Source organism: Poecilia mexicana, unplaced genomic scaffold (genome assembly GCF_051168715.1).
Source record: "Poecilia mexicana isolate PSO_F unplaced genomic scaffold, ASM5116871v1 scaffold_21, whole genome shotgun sequence".
NCBI lineage: Eukaryota > Metazoa > Chordata > Actinopteri > Cyprinodontiformes > Poeciliidae > Poecilia > Poecilia mexicana.
The window spans coordinates 10,336,303-10,354,791 of NW_028263390.1; the positions used below are offsets into that span (position 1 = coordinate 10,336,303).

At 40.2% G+C, this 18,489-nt stretch overlaps 1 protein-coding gene across 1 annotated transcript; it reads right to left on the reverse strand.

Moving 5' to 3' along the window:
• Nucleotides 1-5,290: 5,290 nt before the first annotated feature.
• LOC106906337 (terminal nucleotidyltransferase 5A-like) lies at nucleotides 5,291-12,291 on the reverse strand. Its single transcript, XM_014971583.2, has 2 exons — nucleotides 10,341-12,291; nucleotides 5,291-9,001 (listed from the first exon to the last, which is right to left on the reverse strand). The coding sequence occupies exons 1-2, from the start codon at nucleotides 10,764-10,766 to the stop codon at nucleotides 8,186-8,188; spliced, it is 1,242 nt and encodes a 413-aa protein (XP_014827069.2). The 5' UTR covers nucleotides 10,767-12,291; the 3' UTR covers nucleotides 5,291-8,185.
• Between the last annotated feature and the right edge of the window lie 6,198 nt (nucleotides 12,292-18,489).

Consider the following 18,489-nt stretch of genomic DNA (forward strand, 5'->3'; position numbering starts at 1 on the left):
CACTTCCTTTAACGCGATTGCCAAACTGCAAGCATAGGCAGACTTCAATTCAAAAACAGCGGAGGAGTACAAGTGGGCTGCGACCAGGCTTGTCTTTGGGAGGCAAGAGCTGCTGGATGACAGGGGCTGAGGAGAAAGACTTTTATCATGGTACAATCCTACCCTCTCATCAGGCTCCCGCAATGTGGTTCATTCCTTCCATCCCGTCCTTTATGAAGTAAATTAAGCATTTTTGGGACAAGCCAGAGAGGAGATTACTAGATTACCCCAACTAGAAAGAGAAAGCAGTGATAATTCGGGGGTTTCTAACCACTAGGTTGTTGCGCTTTTAAAATTCTTGTGACCTCCAGCAGAAGTGCTGCTTCATTCTCCATGAGGCAGGAGCAACACTTTGTGAGTAAAATGCAGCACCTCATGGCCTCCAATTACCAAAAACGCTTACAGGTCGGTTACTCAATCTGTAAAGAATCTGAACCTCGTGACCCTCCTTTCAACTTTCTAAGCAGAGCTGCTCCAGGAAGTAAAGGTACCTCGAATCCTTTGTATTTGGGAATAGATTTGTGTCATCTATTAAACTTCTGGCTCACCATTCCAGCATGTGAGCAGCTGTTTTGGTAGAAACCATCACTGACCACACGTCTTCTATGATTACACGTGCAGGACATCTACTGTAGTAGACAGTGGAAAGCCTTTTTCGCCTGTAAAATACGTTTGACTGCAATTTTAGCATGCCACATACGCTTTGGTAAACCACAAATTTGACAACATTCTCTGATAAAGAGGTTTACAAAAGGCTTGTTGGGATGCGGCAAACAGTAAAGGCCCCTTTGCTCTTCATAGGATTTACCTGTGGTGTTAGAGGGCCTCACTGGGTCAACCCATTGATTTAATTGATGGAGCACTCTCCATGAAAACTATCCTGCTCATCAGCAGGATGAAAACTGCTGATGAAAACAGCAGTTTTCATCAGCTTTTTTTTTTTTCAGGAAAAAAAAAAAGTCGGGCTCTGTCTGTGTACGAATCATATTTACGGTTTTCTCAAGGACACAGAAGAGCAATAATATGCCCTAAGAGCCTCTTTTGTACCAAAGGTTAAGGAGACCTGCTACAGATGCAGTTCACTTGACGTTTCACTCCTTCCATTTGTCATTTATGCTGAGAGATGGTTCAGTTTTCTTTGTTCAGTGAGAATTTTATATATGCAATATGCATTTTCAAAAAAGATAGCCAGGTTGACCCTGGTAACCAAATGACATGTTCTGTCCTGGTCCCTTTTATTTATTTTCTTATTTTCTGCTTCTTTACCATCTGGGAGGAATCCATTACAGATTACAACACCTCCTACGGTGCTGTAATCAGAAACAGCAGATGTGTCTGCACGTGCACACAAAAACAAACTTGATTCTTGTAATGCTTGCTCAGGCTGTTTCTAATCTTCCTGCATGGTCATTTGATCCATCACCCACAATCTTTTATTTCTTTTTTTCTTTTTTCCAGAAATGTTACAACTCAAAAGCATGCATATTCTAAATGTTATTTATTTACATAGCTTTGGAAACACTAAGAATGCTTTTGCATGTTTGGAAAACAAAAGTACACTTAAAAACTCTTATGGGCTAAAGTATTTACTCGAACCTGGTGCTTTAAGCTGCAATGTTTCAGAGGCTAACACAAATGAGGCCGCATGATAAGCAGAAACTGTAAAAGCAATAAAATGATTTTCCTACCACCCATTTGGTAATGATGAAGATTGAAATGATTCATTCACGTACTACATAGATATTTGTCTTTTTTTCTTCTCTTTTCATTTTATCAGCCTACTATTTTGGTGTGTGTTTTCAGTCACTTTGCCTTTAAACTGGAGTTCGTCTGGAGCGATTTTAACCATGCTCTTAGCTTTGTTTTGTTTTCAGCCTGACCAAAACACTTTCTCGCCCAGACTGACATTTCTGTGCTTTTATTATTAGTCATGATATAGTTTATGCTTGTGAACATTACTTTAAGTTGTTTGTGATGCACTTACACTAAAACAAAACATCTTCTTTTTTTTTGAATAAGGGATTTGGGTGGAGTTTGTGGTGGAAATTGTAATAAAATCTTTTCCCTTGAGATCTGCAATTGACATTCGGGTCTAACGGTTGCTTGTCGTTTTGGGTATTTCACCTTTACAATGCAGCTTGAATTGCTTGTAAAACTGTTTTATTTAACTACCACTTTGCTTTATTTAGGTGCCAAAATTGTCTGCTTAACTGTAGGGAAAAGGTAAAGTTGGACGAAAATCCTGTGACCAGAAATACGGTCACAGGATTTAACAAAACTGACATTTTCCTCCTCTGTTTGTGGCGTGAATTTGCTGAGTCTTAGAAATGACAAGACCCAGTCGGATTTTCAGCATTTTTTGCACACGCTATGCTTTTCTACTTAAACTTTAGTAAAAACAAAATAGGCCAACAAGTGTAAACAATATCAGAACTCTCTCTCTCTCTCACTCTTTTTCTCTCTTTTTCTCTCTCTCTTTATATATATATATATATATATATATATATATATATATATATATATATATATATATATATATATATATATATATATATATATATATATATAAAACAAGAAGTATGAATAAAATGTGGTTGATTAACATAATACAAATCCAAGTCTCAGCAAATACTGCAATCTATTCTTAGACACTAAATTCCTTTATTAAGAAATTCATGGAAAGACAAATAAACAGAAAACACCTAGTAAAATTGAAACTGGTGTTAACATTTTTTTAGATAGTAAGGCATTACAATATACACTTTCACCCTGACATTTAAAGCTACAGTACAGAAAAAAAAAAAGTGTATCTACATACATATATATTTCCCACACACAAGAATGAGCGCACAAGTATACATGTCAAAGTGTTGCTATTCATTTTGCATTGTGTAATATTTTGTGACATACAACAGGCTGCACTGCTATGTATTATCCTCATGTGGCTGTTGGCATGTTTTTACGGTTACTGAGTGAACCTGAACTTCATCTACACAAACAGACTGAGCTGAAACACTGTTGTTCTCATTCTGACCAATTGATAGATTTATACCTCATTTTTTCACCTAAGACAAACAAGGAAACAAGAAGCCAATAATTGCCTTGGATGCCGGTCAGGTTGCAACGTTTTTCTCTTGTTAGTGGCTGATTTATTTTTCTTTTTTTGCATCGGAACAAACGCGTCTGTATTCCAGTGCCGGCCGGGGTCCAACTGGCCAAATAGTTTATACAACCAGACTCAAACACTTAACATAATGGATGAATCGGATTTACCATTCCAGCCAGTCAGTTGTTTGGCACTTGTTGTCATGGAAAATCTCTTGGAGGTGGGTTAGCTCTCCAAGCGTGAATTATTATTATTACTATTATTGTTTTGCCTAATAATCAAGAGGATCAAGTTCAGCATATGGCTCCGATTCGTGTTTTCTAAAATCATCATCGTCTACAGATGTCTTACACTCGCAGCTAGACTTAAGCCCCCACAAGTAACACAAACACTCAGTTGCGGATGTGCATGCCGCTCTTTATCTCTTGTGTTTGGTTCATGCACAAGACACATAAATCGCAGTTTCTCACAGTCTCGTCTTGCTGTTGTTTGACTTACTCCGTGGCTTCTGACCCCAGCTTGGCTGAGTTGGACGGACTCTTGGCCCCGGCTGCGGCTCCAACTGGTCCATCTCCAGCGTAACCCTGCCGGACCCCAAGTGTGTACATGTGTGTTTGCATGTCTCGACACATAGAGTCATTTGTTTCCAGTGTCCTAATAGTTCCACAAAAAACAAATAAAATAAAACACATCCAGAATTCCCCTTGTTTTTGAATGTTTTGCTAGTCCCTTTTTGGTTGTTCCTCGTTTCCTGTTTTCCTTTTTTTTGGTTGTTTTTCTGAAATCTGAATAATTCAATTGGCAGCCTGACTTGATTTGATTTTTTTATCTGTGAAAACATCCAAACACATTCATGGGGTTTTATTATCACTGGAGTTATATTTGTATCAATAAAAATATTTCCAACAGCAATACAGACGCTTCAAGATCTGGTTTTGATAGCATTTTGTGTTAGTGGTTTCATACCATTTTCTGATTTTCATTTGTGCAAATGTTCCTTAGCATGGATGGTATTTATTACATTTCACAATTATGTTCTAGTTTGTGTTGGTCTATGACATAAGATCCCTATAAAATACATTAAGTTTGAGGTTGCGAAATTACAAAATGTGAGAGATTTTTTTCTTTTTCCCAAAACCTGCGAAAAGCACTTCCTCACCACAGCCCACATGTTGAGCCTTTAAAAGTGTTAAACGTTCTGAGTAAAACTGTGTTGATGGGCTAGTAGCCTCTCTCATTGTGCAACTCTCTGAAGGCCTCAATCCCTCTCTGTCACTTCCTCCTAAAGCCTTTGATAAGGAAGTAGACACACTTTCTTTTTTTGGATCTTTCTGCTGACCGCAGCCCGAAAGACGGCAGAAGGAGGGACAGGTATGTGTTATATCTAGAGCTGTGAGTACATGCTTGTGCAGGGAAGTTAATCAGCTTTTTGTAGATGGGCTAATATCCTTATACTAGCTGAGATGGGTGGGGCTATATTTAGAGACTCACTCCCTCTTAACAGGGATAACACTGGTTCTCCCATCTTCTCTGCTTAAACTCATCAAGAAGCCTCTGTAAGGAAAGATGAAACCGAAGCAAATCCAGAAATTATTTTTTTTTAGGTGAGCTCAGAGAAAAAAAATAATTTTGGTGTAGCTGTAAAACACTAAGTAGAATTATTATTTAGAGATAAAGACAAGAAAAAAAAATAGATCCTGATGATGAAAGAGGCTAAAAGACATTTATTTCAACTTCAGCAGGGAAAGTGACATCTGGAGGTCAAGGCTTGCAGGCATTAGATGATGCAGACCTGGATCCGATCCACTCAGCAGGCCAACATGTGTTCTTGGAGGCCAAGGCTCTGCTGGTAGTAAGGTCTTAGCATAAACGTGCCATCCACCTGCTGTTTGCGATTCAGTCGAAGCCAAGGAAGTTGGCAAACGGCGTTATGACGCCTGCTGACGCTCGTCCGTGACGTCTTCTGGAGGGGAAATCCTTCACGTTCAGCTGTCGGTGGCTGGCAGTGAAAGTGGGGATTTTGTGGGCACCTGAGAGCGTTGACTTAATGTGGCCTTTTCTATGAGCAACCAAGTTCTACAAATAAGAGCAATTCAAAAGGGGGAAGGAAAAAAAAAACACGAAAACTTTAGATGAAACAAGTCATTTTTGATGTTTTTGGTTTTTTATTGATCAAGTTAATCAACTTGACACCTGAACAGCTGTCAGATCATCATCATCATCGTTCCATCTGAACGGTACAAATCCACAACACCTGTGTGCGTGCACGCACACACACGCAGGCTCACACACACACACACACACACACACACACACACACACACACACGAACAGAACAAAACAAAACATGTACCTTAACTCAGTAAAACCTCCATTCAGCTGTACTGCTCTTCATCAGCTGAAGTAAAACTTACACAAAAACCATACATCACAAGGCCTAAAACACCAGCCCCGACACGTTCTGTACAAAAATAGAGATCACGACATATAAAAATAGGAGTTCTGACATGTTTTGGAAAATTTGCTGAGTGCTTTTTTTAAATTTTGAATTTAAAAAAATTCAAAATTTTTTAAAATTTTTAAATTCTTGCTTTCATGACAAATCCAGCACAGGAAAAAAGCCAGTTGTTGCCGTTAAAATACCCGCGTCGCTGAGCGCTTTTTCCACTCATCGAACCTCCTCTTCATCAGCTAAACCCCTCAAATCCTGACTCGTCTTTGTCTTTTTCAGTGCATTCATATGTCATGGGGCCATTGTAATCTTAGTTTTACCTCAGTTCATCGGGTTAAGTCAGTGGAAAAACAAGCCAGGAGGCAAAAATGGTCTCCTGGAGAAAACATAAACATACACTTAAAAGGAAACAGGATTGTTCCTTTAATTAGGAATTTATTTTTTTACCTCTCTACTTAGCAGTGAAGTTTATGAAGTTGCTAGTTTACATACGCGCAACATTTCTTCAAATCCTGCTCTCGATCTTTGCAAGATCCCCTATGATCTGTCTGTCTGTCTGTCTATCTGTCTGTCTATTATTATGTTGGCAAACCCTATAAACCAGGCAGAATCTTGCTTTTTCAGCAGTTTTTTCCCTACATTGGTTCTTTGATATTTAACAATATGCTTCAGTCTAACTATTGTTTGCTAGCAGCAGTACAACTGCACTACCTTAATTCAGTGCAACTACTGCACTGAATTTGCCTTTTTCGTAATGGGCTGGTTTTATTTAGAGAGGCATTTCTGCTTATAATCCTGGCTGCATTCAATGGTAGCTGTATTGCCAAAAAGAGAGTGACGCATTACGAAATTTGTAACAGATTTTTCAAATATGAATTTGTAGTTGGTCTTCGAGACACCGTTTTAGTGCGATCATGCCAGTTACAAATCTGCAAACAATTCAGGTACAGAATGACTCAAAGGAATATGTTGCATAGGGCTGAATAGGTGCAGTTCCTTCCACTTTGCTGTCTAGCGAGGAGCATTTTTGCCTCTTAACTTGTTCCACTGATTGATTTGAAAAATTGGTTGTTTTTTTGTATTTTCTGCATGCAGATTGTTCCTGAGGGCCAGATGTACTGAGATGATCAAGTGCAACAAATGTCAATGGTAAAAAAAAAAGTTAAATACTTGTAGTTGTTTACTGCTAAATATTGAGGGGGGGAAAATGTTTTAAATACGATTAGATAAATTCACAATGTTTTCACAACTTTCCAGTGTAATTTTATATTGCTTTATCTCCTGTTAAATCATGCATGGAAAGTGTATTGTGTTATTTAGTTTCAGATCTTTTGCTTGACTGCTTTCTTTTTTTTTTACATTTTGGTTATCCAGCTGTACCTTTACATATATGTAAACATTCACTGTTATTTACTTTTTGCATCGTAAAAAATACCACCATGTTGACTTATTTAAATGCATTCTCATCACAGAGCAAAAACAAGAGAAGTGCACTGACGAAACTTACACACAATGGGCATGTATTCCTTATTGTACCATTTTATGTCTCTTTGAAAGCAACTAAATCATCCCCCTTTTGTTTACATGCATTAATCCACTTTCATTTTAATTTAGATTCTTATTATGTTGTCTCATGTTTGCTGTTTTGCATCCAAGCCTCTGTCTTTCGGCTATCGTTTATTGAAATCTATTTTTACTAAGATGTTGATCCCCATCCCCCCCACAAGCGACTTCTACAGAAAATGAGATTATGATGTTACTTCCTCTTTGGTAATCACAACACAATTGGACCGCAGAAGTGCTGATGAGCAGAGTGTTCAGAAACTCCTTGTTTAAAAAAAAAAAAAAAAAAAAGGTTGCTCCAAAAGCTCCCTCAGTGTAAGAGACCTGACTCAGCATTGAGAATTTTTTTTTTCAATTCCATAAATACATTCAGTATCATGTTAAGGACAAGATACTTTTCTATAGTAATGAATCCTAAAAATGCTTTTTTTTCCCCATTTTAGGCTTGGTATAGGCACTTTAAAATTATTCCTGTCTAGAAATAAAACATGCATTGTTTTGTTGTTTCTCTTTCTTTCTTTTTTACTGCGTGAACTTTAGAAAACTTGAGCATTAAAGCAGATCTTTGGATTTGTAAACGGTACCCAGTTCCTCTTTTTTTGCATTGCTTGCGTAAAGACTCTTCCACACACAAACAGACACACTCGCATGCACACCCACACATCAACACATGCACAGAGCAGAAGAAACCATGTGAATGAATCCATATTTTCACCAGGCTGTTCTGGTGCATTTAAGGTGAATATTCTGGGTTTTTAATGCTCAGAGTGTGCATGTAACTTCCTGTAAGCTGTGGAAAATTAACAAAGTTATCATATCTTGGAGGGCTTCGTGGCTCAGCAGACATTTGATCTACCAAACCCACAAACCAATCAGTTGTAAGTCCTCTCTCTCTCTCTCTCTCTCTCTCTCTCACTGCGTGTGCCCTGACACAGGGAACAGCTTCGTTTCATGCTAAAAACAAGAAGATGCATTCTTTTCATGCAGACACGAGTTCCACAAAACTACATGGGCATCCAGAAAGTTTAGTTACAGGGCATCCAGGTGGAATACCAGGAGTGTTGCAAAGGAGTAAAGTACTGCTGGGAAGGTGAAAGTGGACAAGGGTAGATCGGCTGAACCTGCGCTACATAGTAGTTGCTGAAGTTGCCGTCTGACACGTAAGGAGCCGGCTGGTAGAAGCAGGTTACGTTGGCAGCGTTGAGAATGGCGTTCTGCTCGGCCAGGACTCGAAGCGCCAGCGACGAGATGAGGCCGAGCGTCTGACGCCTCTCGTGTCCCATCAAGCACACCGTGCTCTCCCTGACCACGTCGTACAGCGTGGCCAAATAGTCATACTTCCTCTCCTCCAGGTCCACAAAGTGGTTCTGCAGGTAGGACTCCAGCTTCCTCCGCTGCTCACCCACGTCGGGGAAATCTATGAAGAAGCGGGAGCACATGTACCGCTGCAGCAGCTTCATCTCCGCGTCGGAGGCCGCGCGGAAGCCTCGCACCAGCAGGTGGCAGTACTTGAGGAGGCCGCCGCCCCGGATCTCCTCGGGGCTCCGGGTGCAGATGAGCCGCCTCCGCAGGTGATCGAGTGCGGTGGGGAAGTCGCCGTAGACGCTCTCGCCGATGATCGTCGGATGGAAGGTGGCGGCCATTGGGTGCTCAGAGCACTCGTAGAAGAGGAGGAGCGAGTCCAGGCGGATCTGGAAGGAGTCCACGCTGAACTCGAACTGCCGGCGGAGAGAGTCCACGAACTTCAGCTCCACGTTTTTGCCGTGGTTGTTGGAGAGCGAGATGAGACTCCAGCGGTCTGAGTCATTGCAAACCTTCACCATCTTCTGAACATAAGCCTCCTGGAAACAAAGAGATTGGGACTAATCAGCCATTGACACAGATGGAGAATATTGATCTTGGCACCTTTATTGGGTCACTGAGGTCATAGTGAAAAAAAAAAAGACAATTCAAACCAGTGCCTTTAATCTTACTTAAATAACAATGAAAGTGTAAATTAATAAAAATCCTCTGATGTTGGTAACTTAATATTAGGCTGCTTACCAATATTTTAAGGTTTCAACACACTGATTTTATTTAAAGTAATTTTATGACCCTATGCAACATTGCCCCTTCTCCTTGCTGGGCACTGCTGGTCAGATGACTGAAAAAAGGCTACTACTACTACTACTACACTTGTCTGACACTTAAAAATAAGACAAATTGAGCTGCTTAGAACTACTTTGGATTGTAAAAATCACTAGTAGAAAAAAATTGAAAAGATATAATTGTTAAGCTACAGGAAGTATAAATGGATTGTCGGACATTTGGCCCTGGATTGGCAAAGATGTTTAATGTTCTGCATGATTATTTGAAAGCCGCTATTAAATTTATACCGCGTTTTACGATCATGTTCGCTCAAGTTTTATACATTACTTTAAAATAAATGGAAAACTATAATAAATAATGGTACTTTTTTTTTTTTAAGTATTCCAACCAAGCGTGGCTTTTGGTTTTAATAAAATCAATTCTCAAGGTACACATTACAAAATTTCTTGAAATATTTGAAAACCATCCACCTTCCTTTAATCCATCCCAGAGGCCCACTAACCCGTCTTCCTCTCTTGTACTCCCCTTCACAGCTGCAATGTAGTTTCAGCCATTGCAGTAGTCCAAACGTTTCTCCCCAGCTGCTATTACTGACTCATATAGGTTCATGTTTGTGTTTATGGTTTTGTCAATCATAAGTTTTGTAGGAGAAGAAATTGATGAACTTTTGGCTGTTGACAGCTTCAGCAACTCCACATTAATTCTGTTTGTGCAGATAAAAATCTTAGTCATGATGCTTTGACAATCACACCTGTTGGTGGGCCATTAGTAGCCAGGGTAGTCCTTGATATCCAGGTAACTGAGGGCTGAATGATTAATGTAGCGCTGGCTCCAATTGGATTAGACAGAATCCTGTCTGAACTGGAAATCACCCCCCCTCTTTTTTTTTTTTTTTTTTTTTTTAAATGTGCAGGCTTCTAGTTTAGGCCAAACTCAACCCTATACTTTGGTGAGGCCTACTCAAATACAATTTAGGGGTATTACGTTCAAAAGTTTAGATTTTCCAGGATCTTTTTTTTTTTTTTTTCTTGAAAAGCTAAAAAGTTCTGGTTTTCCACAAGTTCTGCTTTGCAAGAGCTGATGTGTAATTACCTTTAAGGTCAGAGGTGTGATCTTCTCTTTATTGACCCCTTCAGGCAGGAAGTCCAGAAGTGAGTCCAGGACCAACTCTTTTACTAACTGAAACTCAAACTCTCCCTTCAGGTCCGCGCAGAATATTAAGTCCAAATCTTTCCATCCCAGACCGCTGTCCTCATGCAAGACGTAGCTGGCCGCGGATCCATTCAGACGCACCTCCCGGACGTGTATCCGCTTCTCCTCCATGCGGCTACGGACAACATTGACGATGTCCCGCGGCTTCACCTCCAGAGTGGGGAAGCTCCACCGGCCGTGGATGGGTATTGAGCCCGTGAGGATGGCGTCCAGCCGCTGCACTTGCTCCCAGTTGAGCACGCTGAGGCCGACGCTCTCCGCGTCCGCGCAGCTGTTGCCAGCTACGTTCTCAACGCTTTCGTCCATGCCGATGGTGATGGCGAGAGGTAGAATGCTGTTTGTAAGCAGTAAAATGTGACTCTAGACTCCGCCGGACCTGTGACATCAGAGAGCATCGGCGCTGAGGACGATCATAACAGATGGATGGCAGGAAAAAGTTGCAGAGCGGCGATGTCCTACTTTTTTTTTTATTTTTATTTTTTTACCTCAAGTCTGCATACCTGACAGATTCACAGAGCGTGTCCCTTTTAACAGCTTTAACGCTCCACATCAGAGTAAATAATAACAGCAATAACAATAAAAATAATTCCTTCCTTCCTTCTCAGCCTTTCGCATCCATTTCGCTGGAAAAAATAAAAAAATCCCCCGCCGAAGTTTTACTTCTCTCCTCAGTGTCTCTCAGTTTTACGCACAGATTACTGAACGTCCGTGGTGCGCAGCTGCAACTTTACGCATCGTTTCTTTTCTTTCCTTTCCTTTGTTTTTTAAGGCTTCCAAAAAAGGCTTTCAACAAGCGGTGCAAAGCTGCTTAATCCTTTACATTTTTGTCCCTTTTTGCCGTCTGGTGGTCCTGCGCGAAGCCACAGAGGTCCCACTGCACCGCTGCTGGGGGAGGCTGCGAAACACAAGCGCTTCCCGTCTGCGGAGCACCAGGGCGGGCCGCGGCTGATTGACAGCTCACACCTACTAATAGTCTTCTACAGCTCGGATGTGTGTCCGAAGATCGAGGCGTGTCTGAGAACAAGGCACCGAGATGTGGTGACACAGAACAGCAGGCCTCAGCAAAAAAAAAAACAAACAAGTAAAATAAACAATGAAATAAAAAAAAAAGCATAATAATAAAAAGCACAAAAATCTAACTTTTAAACTTTACATTTTGTGCCACTTCCATCCTCTCACTTAACAAAAATGAATTAATGACCACTCTCACCCACTTGTTCTACATTGTGCGTCATAATTAGGGAAATGATAGTTTTATTTCTCGCTTGTTGCGTTTATACTGTGTGAGGACGACAGTGAGTCACGTTCTATGAGTCCAATAGCTCCAGTTGACAAAATTTTTTTTTCTTTTTATCATACTCGCGGCGGATGAGTTACAAGCCCGATTAAGAGCAATTAACTTTTACACAGTTATTTAAATTAATCTTTGAGTGGCCGAGTCAGCTCATACACGCGCTCTAGTGGTCATCAAAGCAGTTTTTCTAAAACGTTTTAGAAAGTATCACCTCACTCAGTACTGTACTTTTCAAGTATCTCCATGGTGACCTGCTAAAACAACAAGATTTAAAAAAAAAAACTGCGTTATGGCATAAAAACTGGCAAAAACACAAAGGTGTTCCCTATCTGTCGGCACTGGGGAATTTGCTTTAGATAAGCGGGATATTTTTACTCAAAGGCTGACACTTTCAAGGTTTAAGCTGAAAAAATCTCCTTTGATAAACACTTAAGATATTTCTTACTTGCCTGGCCTGAACCTCGAGGCACAAAATGGCTACCTTGCATTTAGAATTCATCAATAGTCACAGTAAATAAACAGACAGACACACAAAAAAGACAAACTATTAAACTTCTGCTCTGTGGCGGTTCCTGGATGAAAGGCATTCTGGGACATTGCTTCTTTTGGCACAAACTCTAATATCTCTTAATTGTTTGTGCTTTTGCAGAGTAAACATTTTGTTAGGAGTTTTGATGGATATCTGTGCAGTGCAGTAAATGTTTGATCACGTGTTTTATGGACTAAATGTTCCTTTTAGAATGTGATTTTATTTAATCGTTCATGTTTATATTACCACAACTTCTGTTTGTGAACATGTTGCTTCAGTCAATGCACAAACGAGGAAAACACCACCTTATTATTGCTCTGTGTTACTAATCGTAGTTAATTTGCTTTGTCTTATACCAGAAATTTAAAAAAATAAATAAATAACACTGACTTCTTTTGGAGATAAAGCAAAGATGACACACTCAGTTTGCTGGTTTTTCTAATCAGTTGATTCATTTGCGTCTACCTTGCAGCTAGCTGTGCTGTTTCAATTTAGCCACTTACCACCAGAGTACTTTAGAGTTAAACCATGGTTTTCGGTAACCAGCTTACCAAAAACTTTTCTTTAAATAACAAAAACTTGCAGAAAAGCTGCTGTGTGCACATACTTAACGCTGACATTCTCCTGATGTAATAAATAAATCTAAATAAAGCGTACCAATAAAACGGTACGCTTGCAGTGAACTTCTCTGATGCTGCAGCTCCAAGCAGCTCATTGATATGTAGGCGTGTGGGCCAAAGTCTATGCGAGTTAGTTGTCATGCAGAATCCATCAGTGCAAAGCTTGGTGAGTATATTTGCGTCACTGCAGACGAGCCCATTAAACAGCTTATTGCAGATTACCCTCTATGTGCAGTGACACAAAGTTCACGCAGAAACAGATATGCGCATGAGACGCAATACACGCTCACGTTTAAAATTTAATGGCTTGCCGTTTGTGCAACAACCTTGTTCACAAATCTTAACTGGAAAGTGTCAATTTATCCAGACATGCATGTTTTGTTGAATTATTCACCGAATGCAAGATCTGACAAAAGCTCACTCACTCAGCGTAGAAGCCATAATGCCATGACTAAGATGTATAATCCATGGGTCTCGAGGCATGTAGGTCAGGCTCATAGCAGCTACTTTCTGTTTCAATTGTATTTGTTTATTCGTTGAGGTGTATGGCAGCCGTTTTCACTTCTTTGTTGTACCTGTCGGTCTGGTCAGTGAGTTCCAATAAGCAGAAGCCGCATCAAAAATAAATACACTTCTGCACATTGCAAACTGTAAACATTAAGTTCTATGCACGCTGACGCTTCACTATTTCCAGAAAGCACACACAGTGCATCTCTTGGTCAGCAGAGAACAGGAGGCCAGTCACAAGCAACATGCTCCCCATTCACCTACTGGCTCAGTGTCAGGCTTAGTGCCTGGCTACTTACCATGAAGCAGATTCCTTCCTGACCTTTGACTCTCCAAGTGGATGACACCAGCTTGGTTCTTGATGTCTGACGACATCAGAGGATTGAAGGGGGATTTTCAGGCAGACCCCTTGTCAGGGTGCCAGAACAAGTACAGAGGCGCAAAGTGACGACATGTGAATGTCTTCGGGTGTGCAGAAAGGCAGACTAGGACTTGCTTAGCTTAGCTCTCTCAATCTTAGATTTTTTTTTCTAGTTTTGCCTAAAAGCCCCAGTTTCCTCCCGCCATCCTTTTCCACTAGGACTTTTTCATTGTCTGTCTATCCCTGTTTGTACTATCATTACACGTGGAAGTTCATTATAAGATTATAGTGAACTCATTAGACAAACATGCTTCAGCTATGTTTCCTCCCACCCTCACTCATCTCACTTCCTTAACACCTTCTACTTTTGTCTGGATTTAAATTACCGTGCTGTGCATACGTGCCAGCATTTAATCGTGATCTCAAGCAGTGAAGAAATCTTAATCTATGGCCGAACAACGTTGCAAACTTCTGACAGCTCTTTTTCTTCACTTCCCCTCAGAATTCTCTTGGCGCTACAAGCACGCAAGAGATCTGAAAAAATCAATATTGTGAAATTCTGTCGAGTAAAAATGCCGATAAGAGCCATCGGCATCTCGGCGTAGCAAGATAGCATTCAGAGCTGCAGTGTCCGATGAGCCTATCAGGAGCCAAATACGTTTTCAAATATTTGAGGAACGTTTTAGTTACCGCTTGCATATTATCTAGTCTAAAAGAGATCACACATCAGGACCGAAAACAAATTTGTTTAACTGTCACAGCTCCATGCTGATCAATGTTCAGCATTCAGGGACTTGGTTGTAGTCTTTTCACGAAGCCCTCCACGTCAGCTTTTATGCCTGTCTGTGTGCTTTGTGGAAGGACTGAGGTGGCAGTGTGAGTGTTTAAGTCAACGCCAACTGTTGCATCTCTGAGTAGAGAAGTGAAGTAATCTTTCCCCCTACAATAATTGACTTATAAAAAGCTGTTTTTGCAGGCTTGAATATCAAGACGACCTACTGCCACTGTGAAATGCACCAAGAGAGATCAGCTCTCTTAAACTCAATGGGTAGTTTGTTGATCAGAAGTGATGCTAGAAACAGACCAAGCATTACACTAATGACGTTTTTTTTTTACTCTTCGAAATTTGAGTTGCCTGATCATTGAATTTCAGCACAGTGCTTTTCATCAACCCCGTTGAATTTGTTGGGGCTGCACAGTGGCACAGTTGGTAGCATTGTTGCCTTGGAGCAAGAATCCCAGTCTGGGGACTCTCTGCATGCAGTTTGACGGTCAGTCATGATCTCTCTAGATTCTCCTTAGGTGTGTGTGTGTTTGTCCTGTCTGTCTCTGTGTTGCCTTGCGATGGACTGGCGACCTGTCCAGGGTGTACCCCGGTGTTTTCCCCCTTGACCGCTGGTGTCCATCTCTCCAGAGGCGTCCCCTCGGGGACAAATGTGTAAGATAGCAGATCTTGTGTTTCTAAAGTTATGACTGTATTTCTGATCAGTTGACTCATGGCTTAAAAAATGCTTGGAGGAACTGAACTGTTTTGTGAAAGCAGGGAGTGATAGCATCAGTTAGTATCACTTTTGGTAAAAGACATGATAACATACTAACTAATTTTCATGATCTATTTTAATACTAAAAGCAGTTTTCACATAAGATAGCGGTAAATCTCTAAAACTTTATTTGAAGGGGTGCACATAGGACTGACATGATACTGTCGGAAACAAGATATAGCAAGTCATGAACATGAATGACTCTTTCCATTTGGTAAATAAGGACACTTTTAATGCAAAGTTGCACTAAAATTTCCATTAAACCTCGCATTAAAAGTAAATTAAAAGTGTCAACTTTGCATTAAACGTGTCATTATTTACCAAATGACACTTTATGACAACAGTCATAAACGGACTCCTTAATATTCATTACAGGCGTTATGTCATGTGTATGACAGTCTCGTGTCAGTCTTATGCATACCCCTTCAAAATAAAGTGTCACCAAAGATTTTGCGCTACAAATGGCCCCATAACACAAGGACTGCATACTGTTTATTGGAGACCATGCAGAGAGGAGCTAAAATGTAGATTATTCTTGAAGGTGTTGCTGACAGCCAGCAAATTTACTCTTTAATTTAACACCACAATAATGCGCAACACAAGCTTGCCAGTTTAAAATAAAAATGTTATAAAAATGCACTCATTCAGGATAGTGGATATTGTCAGTTGACACATTTATGTCTATAAATAAACGGTGTAACTTGCTAGTATTTAACCCAGCAGGCTACATGTTGCAACACATGGTGCAGTGAAACAAGATGTCATTGACACATTAAAGCTTCTAGCTGACATTGCACATAATATACTGGTCCCACGGCCATATATCAGTGAGCTATAGGGTTGGGGTGTTTGATACTCTCACTGGAAACCAGTCAGACTGACTGAGTTGCTAGAATAACAAATGCTTAGCTGGCAGATCCGTTGATTTCATGGTTGAAGGTTTGGTTCCCTGGGGTACAACACAGCAAATTTCAATGCATGACATTGCACAATTTATCAGTTGTGGCGTTAAATGCACACCCGTTTTGGTGTAAGTTGGATCTCATAGGAAGGACCAGCGAAGAGAGAAAGAGGCAGTTTTATTTGAATTGAGAAAGGTTCAAACCACTGGGTAATGCTGTCTTGTTGCTACCCAACACCATGAGTGTATTTGGTTAGCTAGATTACTGGGTGTGTTTGCTTTGGCTCGGTGATGGGACAGATGGTTTTCAGGTTAGTCTGAGTGCAGGCCTGGCTTTTCTAGCTGCTATGCACTCAGAGGCAACTTCACCTCTTGTCATTTATCCCAAAATAACAATGTCATACATTTTTTCCCCCCACTTGTTCTGACATTATCTACAACACAATTTGCAAAATTCCTAATTGTTTCCCGTCTATGTTTTCTTGTTCGCTATTTTTGTCAGTCTCTGATGAGCCACATGCAGCCTGCTAAGAGGCATAATGAAAGCTGGACTTCAGATGTTAATTTACTCACCGCGCTGGAGGAAATCTCTCTCATAAGGCTTTTTATAAGAACAGTCTTAATCGTTTTTAAAATGCAACCAGTGTTAGTTTATTGCTTTTTAACACATTTTGATGAAGAAAATGCATCTGAGAAAACAAGTGGTTGTAGGGTGCCTTTGAAATAAGTCACATGCCTTGAAAATGCTCAAATTTGTCAGGGCCTTATGTAGAATTTAATTTGATAAGCCGGCTCAAAAAATGTCATACTTGTGAAAGTCAAAGAAAAGGATACGGAGAGTGTGACATGCATCTAAGTTAAGTATTCACAAACTTTTTTTTCCCACTGCAGTCTGGGGTATTTTAAGCATGTCTCTATCAGCTTTGAAAAAAGAAAAAAAAATGGAATCATGCCAGGTTGGAGCAAAAAACCTCTAGTTCAGCCAAATCTGTTGGCGGATGACTGTGAGTATTTTAAAGTTTTGGCCTTTTTTTTTAATTTTATTTAGTCTGCATATTGTCTGGGCCATGCTATCTCATAAAAATGAATCAACATAAGTAATTCCACTGCAGTTTTATCTGTATGTTTGGGTTGTTGTCCTGCTGAAATTTGAACTTCTTTCTGCAGTTTTAAATTGTTTTGATCTCTAACAGGTTTTCTTCCAAGATTACACAGCTTCATACATCTTCCCATCAACTTAGACTTACTCTTCTCTTCCCTGCAAAAGACAACATTATTGGCACAATATGTTACTGCGAACTACCATGCTTAATGGTGGAGCTGGTGCAATCAAGCTGATGTGTGGTATTAGTTGTCAATCACACATAGCATTTTGAAAATAATTCAAATCTCATTTGATCAGAGCACCACCTACCATTTGTCGGCCGTGTTTCCTACACAGCTCGTCTCAGACGTGACTTTCTTCCTCCCATGATCGTTTTTCTTCTCACCAGTTTTCTATGAAGGCCGGATATTTTAAAAGTTAGCAACTCATATTTGTCCTGTTAGCCGATTCTCCCACTTGGGCTGAAGGTGTCTACAGCTTTTCACGAAGTACCATGGGCCTCTTGGCTGCTTCCATGATTATTGTTCTCCTATTGCCGAATTTGGTGCATATAGATATTTATTGTTATGGTTACACTGTCAAGCTTTTCATGAAATGCATAGTTTTTCATGCATATTATTTTTCAATGCATCATTTTTGTATATCTACACATTTATTCGCTCTTTCATTTAAATCCAAATAAATTATACACTATAGAAAAAAAAAAGACATCTCTAATTTATGGTAAAATACCAGCAGCTGTGGTTGCCAGAATTTTACCATTTATATGCGGTAAAATTCTGGCAAGCACAGCTGCCGTACAAATGTTTTTTTTGTACGCTCTACAAAAGTGTGCAATTTTTATACCAGTTTCACAGCTGGAAGCTACAAGTCAGGTAACTTGATGGAGTTTTTCCACCGTCCACAACTTCAACGAAGCATCATTTAGTTAGTCATATTTGTAAATGTAGCGAGTGCAGACACCATCCCCAGACAAATATCCAGGTAGAGACAGACCTCAGCAGTATTTCCAATCAGTTTTAACCCAGCCTCAGAGAGTAACCTTTTTTGACCTCAGGCAACCTTGAAGAGTGCGCTCAGTAAGGTAAGCCCCCAATTAAACTCCTTCCATAGCTGCTAATGGGATTCACCAAGATGCACAGCCCTGTAAGCCTTGCTTTAGAGCTCCTGG